Genomic DNA, 13,680 nt, shown 5'->3' on the forward strand with positions numbered 1-13,680 from the left:
TTTTAGTAACTTTGTGCTTTTGTCATAATAATAAAAGTCATAATTATTATTATTTAAATATTTATATATACCTTTATTTTTTATTTTTAGTATTTTTTTTATTAATTCCCACTTCTTTTTTTTTTAATTATTTGCCATGTCAACATTTCTAATTTTTTTTTAAAAAAAGTTTTTCATCTAATTTTATGCTTTATTTTAATGACCAAAAATGAGTTTGTTTTAATCTTAGTTTTAGTTAACTGGACTGCTAATAATAAATGTCGTGTAAGCACTTTCTTACAGTGAATATTTGTTGAAAATGAAAACATTTTTGAACATTTTTTGCGTTTTAGAGGTAGAGTTTAATTAGTTAAACTCTAATTATACTAGAAGAGTTCATTTGCAAAAACAGTTAACTCCATTTTTATTAATTCTCACAAATCATGTTTTTTTATTGTGCATTCCAAGTAATATCAATCAAACTGCAGTTGGGTTGTTTTGATTAAGTAATAATAACAACTCTAAAAAAATACAGGTAAATAAAAAAATTTAAGTTCATTGAAAGTATGTTTTTTATATATATTAAAAGTTTGTTTTTTAGCAAAAGCAGATAACTCAAAACATTTCATGTTTCAGAGTTAAACAAAACCAAGTAATTGCTATGTAATTGCATTTAAAACACACTCAAACACACGTGTGCACACAAACGCGCACACTAACACACACGCAAAAGGACAATCAAGGGTTCATCATGTAAGTCGTTTATGGTGTACAAGGACTTACAGGATCGAAATTATAAATCCTCGATCACTTTTAGTCAGCTTTGACAAGACTTCCCTCAGCTAGCGCGTCTTTTTGAAGTGACTAGAAGCCTTGTCACCTGACCTGAATACTGTGCGCTGATTCGCTAAAACGGACTTATCGGTTTCTGTACACAAACAAGGGCGCTTGTCAGGTTTCTGCTGTAAAACGTGAACTTGCGACGCAAAACCGGCTTTTCTGACCAAACGGATTTAGGGTACAGAACGTGCTATATGTGGAGAATAATACACGGCAGTTATCGGTTTTTGCAAATTAACTCTTCTCTAGAAATCGATAGCATGTCGCCATTTATTTGAGTAAAATCTTGATAATCATGAATGTGAATTAAGATATTAATACATTGAATTATCCATCATTTGCTTAAAACCCCGACTTTGTGCTGATCCACCGATCCTGAAGGAAATATGAAGAAGCCAAATGAATGAAAGCTAATGTAAAACAGCTCAATGCGGTGGACATAGGGCGCCATTTTGCCGAAGTCATTTCTGAACTTATGGGTGTATAACGACATGAAGGTGAGTAATTAATGACATTTTTGGGTGAACTAACCCTTTAATAAAAACACAGTACCAGTCATTGTAGCAACTGGGCTATTGAATAGAAGACCTGAAGGAGATCAGTCTGTTCAGTTGGTTAGAAATTCATTAGAGACTTTTTCAAAATCTGAAGTGATTTCCTTGTTTTGTTTATTAGTTAGAATAGGTAGTCTAGATAACTCAATATTTTAACTAATTGCAAAAGCTGAATAATTGATCAAAGCCTACTGATTAATCTGTGAAATAATCGAAGATTAGTTGATTAATCATTCTGATAATTGTTCGATTAATCTTATGTTGGCCGTAGCCCGAGGGCCCTGTGTTGCTGTCTGCAGGCATGTCACACATGAACGCTTGTCTTTCAACACTTTTCTTTCGATTTTCATTTGAAGCTGTTGGTGTTGTTCAAGGTGTTGAAATGGCATCAAGTTCAGGTAAGACTCAAATAAGATACAAATATATGCAGCACAATTTACTCAATGATATTTATGAAATATTAGCCAACAGTAGGCAATTATTTACTTCGTTTAGTTTATTAAATTATATTTAACTGCGCTCTTACATTTGTTTAAAGTGGCATTGAACACCAGGAAGAAACTAATAACGACATGAAAGGCTACATCTCACACACATTTTTATATATATAAAACTTTTCGATACACATCAAATCTGCTTTACTTACTCAAAATAACCGATTCACTTAATATTATGGGAGATCTGCTGCTCCGTAAAGGAGTTTTTGTGCTCGTTGTTGGACATTTATCTGTTTTTCTGTGTTGCTGATGGTCTTTTGCAGAAGATATAGTATATAGCTTCCTCTATTAATCTTTGATTCCTTTACAGTTGATTTGTGATAGTAGTCGATTTATTCATTTTTAAATTTTTTATTCTTTTATCCATGTAGGCTATAGATCATTATAAACTGAAGTGTAATTTTTGTGTGATTTTTTTTTTTTTTTTTTTTCCCCTCAGCAGCAGCAGATAGAAGTAATCCAGAATCTGATCATTTGAACAGTAAGTAAATATAATGCAAACACTAGATGTGGCTTAACAGCCAGTGTCAACTTGAAATATTTATGTTCTTTTTATAAAACATTATGGTTAAATCTCTTATATTATGTAAAAGTTTCATTGCACAATATTCAGTGTTGTATCAGTTAAAGTATTAGTTCACCCAAAAATGAAAATGATCTCATCGTTTACTCACTATCAAGTTGTTTTAAAATGTTTTCTTTTGCTGCACACAAAGCATCCAAAACTGCTGCTTTTCACATTGCAAAAATGGATGTTAATTTTATGATTAAAATAATATAACTAGTACATACAACTACACTATGTGCTGTATTCCAAGACTTGTGAAACCATTTCCATTAGGTTTGTGTGAGAAACAGACCAACAACTGAGTCGTATATCACAGATTTGTGTCAGAGAAAAACAAATCTGTGGCGCTATTGCGCATCTTCTGAAAGAGTACAATATCTCCAGATCAAGACACAGGAGAAGAACAAGCAGAAACAAGCGATAGAAGCATTGCTGACGCACATGTCAATCATCAAACATTAAACAGCATATAAATCAAATCTGCCTAATGTTACTAAATGAAATGTCGACCCATGACGAGCTATAGGACTGTGAAGCTTTGAGGTGTTGATGGACTCGATCTACTCCATCTGTGTTTTGATCATCGTTCTGAATCCCATCCGGACATAGCTTTTGACAAAAACATGATTTTCTCAGCTTTTTGTTCATAATGTTGCTATTTTATGAAACTTGCTCTCATTCAAGTATTGATAAAAAAAAGAATACAAGAAGCTAGAATAAAAAAAGTTTTGTTGTTGTTGTTTAAGACTTTTGATATGTTTCATGTTCATTATTCATACAACAAAATATTCTGGGGCCATGAAAGATTTGAGAAAAAAGATGGCAGTGGCTTGCAGCTTGGCAGGGAAATAGTTAAAGAGCTCTGCTAAATAAATTTCCTCATTTTTTAAATGATTTCATATCCAAAACTCATTGTAAACAATGTGACCAAACAACACAAATATGCCGCACATCCCCTGAGGGCTGTTGCACAAACAGAAGCGAGTTGGACAAACTCTACTGATTACATAGTAAGTTTCAGGTTGACCAAACCAAACAAATCCAACTTGGTTTACTTGGTTGTTTACCAACTTCAGCAAAGCAATAAAACCTTTCTAATGTATGGTTTAAAATCCCAAAATACAAGATTGACTCTACCGAGAATCTATAGCCTCTCTCTCTCAAATAAACAATCATCAGTTAAAGCCAGGTGATTTTGTCTGTCTTTAAAAATATTTCCCTGTGAAGCGCACTTCTGTACAGTAGTGTTGATACAGTAGCCTACTCTATTTAGGTTTAGAGCAAAAAAATTATCTACACATATTGCAGTTGTAGCTATTTCTGTGTTATTTCCCATGAGATCAGTCTGTTAGCTGAAGACTAGCATTAAAATGGCCTGAGTTACCCTGAGAAATGATAGAGGCTCACGGATCAAACGGATCATAACATCTAACCCCACTGACCCACATCACCCCTGATAATACAGCAGACTAATATATACTCCAACACAATATTTTCATGCTAATTAACGTGCTACATCCATGTAATTCCACATACAGATGGATGAATCCTCTTTGTTTTCAAAACACTTTCTCTCCAAATGTGTGTGTACAACGTAGGGTTTACCCTAAAACCATACATCCTGGTCCTTGTGGGGACATTTGTTTTTTGTCTCCTTGAGGAAAACAGCTTATATATCACACTAATTGATGTTTTTTGAAAATGTAAATATGCAGAGGAAGAGCATGAAGAATTTCTCAACTGTAACATGTATGAGGATATAGATTACGGAACATTAGTGGATGGAGATTCGAGCAGATCTGGAGGTTCAGACCAAGGATACGAAAAAGACAAGGATGGTAAACTCAATCAGAGCAAAAAAAGAGGAAGTGATGGAGGAGGTTTGTCAAAGTCTTTTTTTTTTTTTTCTTCTGGATAATACCTCTAAGAATATGATCATGAACTACTATTTTGTCCTTTGATAGTTACACTCACGCAGTAGTGCTACACATTTTTCTCCGTCTCTACTGCACTGGAACAATTATTTATTCTTTTAAGTAACAGTTTGTACATAAAAAACAAAATGAGAATAAATCGAACATCCAGATGGTTATTTTCTATACAACAAAAGTGGAAAGTAATTAATATTTTATTTTTTTAAGTTAGTTGAATGTGACAGAAAAATTTTGGGATGAAGAGGTGAGATTGGGATATTTGAACTTCATGAACGAATGGCTCTTTATACTGCATGTCATCAATTGAATGCGCCTCAGCTCTAACATACATCAAGTCTTCTAAATTCATAAAATAGCTTAGTGTAAAGAACAGATCAAAAATAAGCTTTTATTAACTGAAAATTTTTGATATATGATATATGTAAGAACTTCATTGTTTGCATATAGCCAGAAGCCCAACACACTCAACACCATAGTGCCAGGTTGTGTTGAGGGATGAGGCAAGGACTCAAACGCAGAGAGCAGTAGGGCTTTTATTAAATGGCAAAAAAAACAAAAACTGCCTTGTAGGAGAGGGAAAGCAACGTCGACCCAGATTCAGCCGTGTCTTTTTTATCTCAGTACGGGACACCGCTGTTCTGCAGAAAGAAATTGCGAACCTGTCCCCCTGGCAGAGAGGAAGAAAGGGTTCTACAGCCCCTACTTCACCGTACCCAAGGAAGGTGGTGGGTTGAGACCAATCCTAGACCTATGAGTATTGAATCAGACCCTACACAGGCTCCCGTTCAAAATGCTTACGGTCAGACACATGCTCACATGTGTCAGATATCTGAAGGACGTGTACTTTCATGTTTCAATCCTTCCTCGGCACAGACCGTTTCTTTGGTTTGCCTTTGAATAACGAGCATATCTGTACAAGGTCCTCCCTTCCAGACTGTCCCTGTCTCTTCGCGTCTTCACGAAGATCACGGAGGCTGCCCTTGCCCGGCAAAGGGAAGTGGGACATTCACATACTCAATTACCTTGATGACATGCTGATTTGAGCTCAGTCGTGGGAGTTGGTTTACGAACACAGGGACCTGGTCCTTCAGCACCTAGCCCGATTGGGACTTCAGGGAAATTGGGAGAAGAGCAATCTCTCCCTGCGCAGAGCATCTCTTTTCTTGGTGTGGAGTTGGACTCGGTGACCATGACAGCACATCTTTCCCAAGACTGTACTCAATGTAGAACTGCTTGAAACTGTTCAAGCACAAGACAGTGGTTCCTCTATTATGTTTTCAGAGGCTCCTGGGGCATATGGCATCCTCAGCCGCGGTCGCACCGCTGGGGTTGATACAAACGAGACCGCCACAGCATTGGCTTCAGGCCAGAGTCCTGAGATGAGCATGGCACTGCGGCACACATCGCATGGCCATTACGCCGATCTGTCGCCGCTTATTGTGCCCTTGGTCGGACCTTGCATTTCTGTGGGCGGGGGTTCCCTTTGAGCAAGTGTCCAGGCATGTTGTTGTCACAACAGACACCTCCAAGTGTGCAAGGGGCATGTAGTTTTGGAGTCCTGGACAGGGCCCCTGTCTACATTGGCATGTTCACTGCCTAGAGTTGTTGGCTGTGCTATTGGCCCTGAGGAGGCTTTGCTCGTTGATTCAGGGCAAGCATGTGTTAGCTCAGATGGACAACACAGCAACAGTGCCAAATATAAATTGCCAGGGCGAGATCCGCTCTCGTCAGATGTCACCACTCGTCCGCCATCTCCTCCTCTGAAGTTGCTACACACTATCCACATTTCGGGCGACCTCAATTGCGCAGCTGATGCGCTCTCGAGACAGGTCTCTCTCTGCAGAGTATGGAGACTCCATCCCCAGGTGGTCCAGCTCATATGGAGGTTATTCGGCAAGGCACAAGGCTTGACATTTGATATTCAACAGTGCTTTGATCTGCCTGCATTGACACTATTCTTTAAGAGCTGCTGTGCAGCCAAACAATGTACCAGTTATCAATGTAAAGCTGCTTTGACACAATCTACATTGTAAAAAGCGCTATATAAATAAAGGTGACTTGACTTGACTTGACAAAGGGGACCTATTCGCCTCCCAGAAATCCTCCCATTGTGGTCTTTTGTACTCCCTGACCGAGGCACCCCTCGGCATGGATGCACTAGTGCACAGCTGTCCCTGGGGCCTATGCAAATATGTGTTTTCCCCAGTGAGCCTCATCACACTGTGCAAAGTCAGGAAGTACAAAGAACAAGTCCTAATGGTTGCTCCCCACTGGTTCAACCAGACTTGGTTAGCAGAGCTCACATTCATGGCGTGGGCCCCTTCCTGGCAAATCCCCCAAGGAAGGACCTTTTTTCTCAGGGGCAGGGCACAATCTGGCACCTGTGCCCAGACTTATGGAACCCTGGACGGGATGAGGAGGAATTCAAAAGCCTATCATCAGCAGTGATAGATACCATCACTCAGGCCAGAGCCCCCTCTACTATTTGGCACATGGCACATGTCTGCCTCCCCCCTAAGGTGTATGGCAGGTATAACATTGTGGATGGCAGGTCTGTGGGGAAACACAAAATGATACTTAGAGAGGTGTTTGGAGGTTGAATCCTCTGAGTCCTTGCCTCATCCCCTCTTGCGATCTTTCTCTGGTCTTGCAGGCCCTGCAGAAATAACTGTTTGAGCCCTTGCAATCAGTAGAGCTTGGTGCCCTTACTATGAGGATGACCCTCCTGATTGCGTTCACATCTCTCAGGGTGGAGGACCTGCTCCGTATGTAGTGGTTCCCTAACTGTGACCCCATATGTTGTATTCTTCCACTGTTCAGTTTCCCTGTTGGTGAACCCAGTGTCTTCCCCTGGACAGAGCTAACTCCGTCACCAGTCACTATGGCAAGTAGTCTCCCCCTTGGTGGAGCCCACCACAGAGACCTTTTCCCTCTGTAACGCTCCCTGCTGGCGAGTCCATAGGATGTATTTTCCACATTTATACCTCCCCTATGGGCATGATGTGGTCTCCGTACTGTTTTTTTCTCTCTCAAAGAGAGAACACTTCCCAACTTTAACAACCAGGTGTACGCAGCTGTACATTTTACTAAAATTACTTCCAAAATTAGAAAAGGCCCTACAGCTGCAGTGACCTCTTTGAGGTGAGTAGGTCCCTTGGATGGGAGACCTGTACCCTGGGCTTTGGAAGGATACAAACAAGCGATGTTGCACTTGTCGTTGGCACACGGAGGCTTGCCCAGATTTGCACCGTCTTCTCTCATTACACAGTACAGCAGTTGTGGCGTTTAGTATAACTCTAGTATACCCCTTAGGGTTGGTTTGACAACACGTTGAACGTGACCGAAAGAAAAGAAATGTCTTGGTTATGTATGGTAACCCTCGTTCGCTGATGGAGGGAATGGAGACATGGTTACCCTCCTGCCACAACTCTGTGCTGACCGCTGAATGGCCGAGACACTACCTTGGCTCCTTAGCACAAATCTGAAATGTGTATTGCACTGCCAGTGCCTTTATATACCTGTATGTCCGGGGGCGTGGCTTGGCATACAAATTCCACATATCAATTCTATTGGCCTTTTCTGATACTCTCAAAGGTGATTGGGGTTCTCAAAGATGACCTCCTTAGTATCGGTTTGACACCACATCTCCGTTCCCTCCATCAGGGAACAAGGGTTACCATATGTAACCGAGATTGGGCAAAGTATTCCTTTAAAGGCTGTAGTGTGACTGTTTATATGTGTCATAGATCCATACATAGAGAGTGGATTCACCCAAACAGTAAGTCAGTAAACTATTGCAAGGAAGCCTGCAGTAGATCAAGTAATGTATTTTAATCTAATTATATTATACAATATAATATATTGTTAAGGAAGTGTATATTTGGTACCAAAGCTGAACTGAGTCTACTGTCTCTAAATATTGTTTCAGTGACTACTTCTGGAAAAACAAAGCTGAACATTGTGCTTTGTGGATATAATACAACACTCAAGACCTCAGTGTTTAAAATGTTTAGAGGGACAATGAGTAAACTTTTACCCCAGAAAGAGAGAAATAAAGTGTGTGTGAAGAAAGAGGAGAAGATTCATGGACGGCAGATCACTGTAATAGAGCTTCCAGCTCTCACTCGGCTCTCAGACGAGGAAGTGATGAGGGAGACTCTCCGGTGTTTGATTCTCGGTGATCCTGGAGTTCATGTTTTTGTCCTTGTTACTCCTGTCGGTTCACTGACTAATGAAGACAAAGCAGAAATGGAGAAGATTAAAAGAATATTTAACACTAATGAGCACTTCATGGTGCTTTTCATGGCTGAACTCGCTGTTAACAAAAGTGTGTCCGATTTTGTAACCTCCACAGAATCTCAGAGGTTTGTGAGTCTCTATGGGAATTGGTACAGTGTGATGGGGTTAAAGGACCACCGAAACCCTGGACAGATCTCAAAGATGCTGGATTATATAGACACCATTAAGATTGAACCCTATTCACTTCAGATGTATATGAGAGCTCAAGAGAAGAGAGTCAGACATGAACTAGAGGAGAAACTGAGTGCGAGAGGTAATGAAATCAAAGAGTTAGAAGAGAAGATCAAGACACCGGGTGAGTGAATTTATTTCTTTTTCTGAATAAAGCATCTTTGTGAGAATACAGTAATAAGCTTACAGTACAGTACATCTGTACTGGGTGAACCATACATGAAGAAACACCTTTTTCATCTTAAACCTTTTTTGTAAATAAAATTGTTAAATCTTTTGCAATTAAAGGATTAGTTCACTTCAGAATTAAAATTTCCTGATAATTTACTCACCCCCATGTCATCTAAGATGTTTATGTCTTTATTTGTTCAGTTGAAAAGAAATTAAGGTTTTTGAGGAAAACATTTCAGGATTTCTCTCCATATTATGGACTTCACTGGGGTTCAACGGGTTGAAGGTCCAAATTGCAGTTTCAGTGCAGCTTCAAAGAGCTCTACACAATCCCAGTGCAAGATGAGCATTTGTGGTTAAAAATTATATACTTTTTTTTTTTTTTTTTTTAAGAAAATTACCGATCGTTGTTCTAGATAAGACCCATATTTCTCGTCTGGGATCATGTAGAGCTCTTTGAAGCTGCACTGAAACTGCAATTTGGACCTTCTACCCAGTGAACCCCAGTGAAGTCCACAATATGGAGAAAAATCCTGGAATGTTTTCCTCAAAAACCTTAATTTCTTTTCAACTGAAGAAAGAAAGACATGAACATCTTGGATGACATGGGGGTGAGTAAATTCATTCAAAAGTGAACTAATCCTTTAATGACTAGCTAAAGTCTGTGATCCCTACACAGCACCAGACACTGAAGGTTGGGATACACTACATGCCCCCATTAAAAAAGGCCTGTTTTTGCACGCATTTCTGCGTGAGTTTGTTGTGTTCGGAACAACTTGAATGTCTGGTAGTGTATGATTTTCAGTCATTTAGCATATGATGCTCAGTTTTTCCTCTGTAACCATTTACAAAGTCAGCAAGTGTATGATGTTCAGATTTTAAAAGTCGTGTAGTATATTCCAGCTTTAAGTAAATTACTTTCCTCGTGGTGATGCTCTGCTACCTCTACTGCCAGTTTTAGCTCCTGAAAAAGCTCTATCCCTGACAGCAACATAGTGTCGGGCCAGATCCGGCCCACATCTGGTCCGCTTGTAATCCACATGTATCAGATGTGGGCCAGTTCTGGGCCACACTATGTTGCTGTCAGGGATATTACTTAAGCTATACTTTTTTGTTTTCCATCACTTTGATACACGTTGATACAGTATATGGTTTACTACTGTACATACCACCAACACCACTGCATTGCACTGAGATTCAAAATTCAATTCCAGAGGGTGTGCAGCTGAATCTGGTTGTGTGTGGGAGTGACAGAACATTAAAATCCTTCATATCAAACCTGATCCTGAACCAGAGAGACAGAAGATCAGAGCTCAGCTCAGAGTGTGTGAGGAGAGACGTGAAGGTGTGTGAACATCTGATCTCTCTGGTGGAGCTTCCAGCTCTGTTCAAGACTCAGCTCTCAGAGGAGGAAGTGATGCGTCAGACTCTCCGCTGTGTGTCTCTCTGTGATCCTGGAGTACATCTTTTCCTCCTCATTATTTCTGATGCTCCACTGACTGATGAGGACAAAGCAGAAATGGAGACGATCCAGAGAATGTTTAGTTCAAGAATCAAGAACTACACCATGGTCCTCATATACCAGAATCCAGAGCATCAGACAGCAGAACTGAATGAAGAAACACAGTCTGTCATTGAGAGTTTTGGAGGACGGCATCATTTCATTGGCCCAAACACACAAGTGTCCATGTTGATGGAGAGACTGATGCAGATGGTTGAGGCAAATAATGGTGTTTGTTTCTCTATAGAGACATTGTTGGAGGCACAGATGGAAAAACTGCTGAAATTTGAAGAAATGAAGAAGAGAATCCAATCATTAGAGACGTGGTTTCAGTCACAAGGTAATGATCAGAAAATCGGACACTCAAACAGATTTGTGAGATAAAACAATAACATTACATGTAGAGTTCAGAAGAAATAATATGATTAGCCCATGATGCTTCAGTATAAATTATACACAATATTCTCTGATGACCTTGATGATTGACAATATTTACTTAAAATTCAATATACTGTTTTTTAATTTTTATTTGATCTGTCTTTAGATTCAAGAGAGAGAGCAGATGATCTGAGGATTGTGCTGCTGGGAAAAACTGGAGTTGGGAAGAGTTCAACAGGAAACACAATCTTAGGAAGAGGAGCATTTATATCGGATGCATCTCATGAATCAGTTACTAAAGAGTGTCGTAGAGAAAGAGCTGAAATCAACGGCCGACATGTTACTGTAATCGACACTCCAGGACTGTTTGATACTGAACTTACTAATGAGAAGGTCCAGAGAGAATCACCAACTGCATCTCCATGATTCTGCCTGGACCACATGCGTTTCTCTTACTGATACCAGTGGGACGATTCACTCAAGAAGAGGAAAAATCAGTGAAGATCATCCAAGAGACGTTCGGTGAAAACTCTTCAATGTACACCATAGTGCTCTTCACCAGAGGAGATGATCTGAAGGACATAACTAATGAACAGTGGCTGGGAAAACCTGGATCTCCTTTGATGAACCTGATTGAAGTGTGTGGAAACAGATACCATGTGTTCAATAATAATCATACTGGAGACCGAACACAGGTGTCTGATCTACTGAAGAAGATAGATGACATGGTGAAAGAAAACGGAGACAGTTACTACTCATGTAAAATGTTCAGAGAGATGGAAAGAGAAATACAAGAAAAAGAGAAAGAGAGAATGAAGATGACGATGGAAGAAGAAAGACGGAATAATGATAAAGAGAGAAAGATGCGAGAGGAGCTGAAGAGAGAACGAGAGGAACGGGAGAGACAGAAACAAGAGGAAAGACACAGAAGAGATGAAGAGGATGAGAGAAGGAGAAAGAAAGAACAGGCGATGAGGGATGAATATAATCGGATACTTCAACAAGCAAAAGAGAGAATGAAGATGATGATGGAGGAAGAAAGACAGAATCATGATAAAGAGAGAAAGAGAAGAGAAGAAGAATTGAGAGAGAGAGAAGAACAATATAAAAGAGACATTAAAGACCTAGAGGATCATGAGAGAAAGATGCAGGAGGAGATGAAGAGAGAACGAGAGGATGGGAAGAGACAAAGTGAATAAGATGAGAAAGTCTCCTAGCCTTTGTATTCAAATCCCAAGTCAAGACCGGCAAGTCCAAGACAAGTTGCAAGTCCTCAACGCAAGCTTCAAGTTTTAAGGCCCATTCACACCAAAAACGATTATTATAACTCTATAACTATATAGAGTCCACACCAACGCACAATATCGTTTTGTTTATTCCAAGCACGCACTCATTACGAACTCCCATAAAACCAACACTCACCCTCACACCTTCTCGTCATTCACTACAGTGTGCAAGACTTACCTGACTCCTTAACTGTGTTCCTGTTCCATGATCTTCATTTTCTTCTGACCGTAACCATTCTCCTCAGTCCAGCTGCTTCGGCTTCATCTTCAGTCAGTTGTCCTGCTAAAATAAAGCAAGAGACTATTTTATGAAGCTTAGTTACCTGTCTGAATTCCATACAATGTCTTGTATTCCTGTGTTGTCTGTTGGTGAAGTTCACCTCAATAAAAGCCTTGGGTTCACTTATCCCGTTGTCTGTTCTCCCATCACCAAACACACTGCTTCACAAAGGACATTTATATCTCATTGTTTTTATCCGAGTAGCCTGATAAATAAATCAAGTCAAGTCACCTTTATTTAAATTACAGATTGTGTCAAAGCAGCTTTACAGAGATAACTGGCAAATAATTTTGGCTGCACAGCAGCTCTAGAAGAAAATGGTGTCGTCGTCCAGCTTCCTAGGTGAAAAAAAGTATATTTGAATGCCCTTAAAAAATACTTAAATACAAGTACATTTGTTGTACATTCTTATTTTTATGCTAAATAAAATTGTAAGTTATACACTAATAATACACTAATTAAAACTATATTTGTACTTCACTGCACTTGAAAAAATATACTAAATACCACTAATACTTAAATTGATTTTTAGTGCATTGAAATAAAGTATACTACCGCAAAAATATACAGAGGAATTTTATTAGTGTATTTCTTAAAAGTGTGCTTTGAATGCTTTAAAATTAGTTCAATCTTAGTACTTTTATATAGTAATACTAAGTTTAAATGAAATTGATTTTATTAAAAATATATTATTGATGCACTAACACTTAAATTGACTTGTAAGTGTAGTCAGATAAAGTAACTAATAACAGTAACTATCACAATAAATAAAAGCATATAAAAGTCAAACAAAGCTTTATTCAAATTTATCGTTCTAACAAACTATCACACATTTACAGGCGGTGAACCCCACATCCTACTGCCATCTCAACACAGCTCTACCAGTTCTGCAGCTTTATTCTGATGAAGCAGCTGACCACCGTGAACACCTTCACCGGTCTTTGCCGTCCATCATGTCCCTCATTGCTGCAGTCAGACTGGAATCTGACCATGGATAGGAAAGTGACATTCAGGTGCTTGTCTTCCTCTACTGGCTGGCCCATGCAGCATCCTACAGGGTGGTGTCACAGACCTTCGGTATCCCCAAGACCTCTGTGCATGACATTGTGCACAGAGTGATCCAGGCAATCATGGAAATTTGAGGAGGGTGGTTGCTTTAAAAATTCAGCTGCTGAATGAATGTGTGTGTGTGTGTGTGTGTGTGTGTGTGTGTGTGCCCGCA

General features: G+C 39.4%; 1 protein-coding gene across 1 annotated transcript; it reads left to right on the forward strand.

Moving 5' to 3' along the window:
- The first annotated feature begins 4,088 nt into the window (after positions 1-4,088).
- Positions 4,089-12,584, forward strand: LOC127521750 (GTPase IMAP family member 8-like). The gene is given in 5 exon segments (XM_051911166.1): positions 4,089-4,318; positions 8,301-8,966; positions 10,228-10,854; positions 11,059-11,289; positions 11,292-12,584. Coding segments are annotated over 5 exon segments (2,457 nt in total). The 5' UTR covers positions 4,089-4,185; the 3' UTR covers positions 12,092-12,584.
- The last annotated feature ends 1,096 nt before the right edge of the window (positions 12,585-13,680 follow it).

The sequence above is a fragment of the Ctenopharyngodon idella genome, chromosome 10 (assembly GCF_019924925.1).
Source record: "Ctenopharyngodon idella isolate HZGC_01 chromosome 10, HZGC01, whole genome shotgun sequence".
NCBI lineage: Eukaryota > Metazoa > Chordata > Actinopteri > Cypriniformes > Xenocyprididae > Ctenopharyngodon > Ctenopharyngodon idella.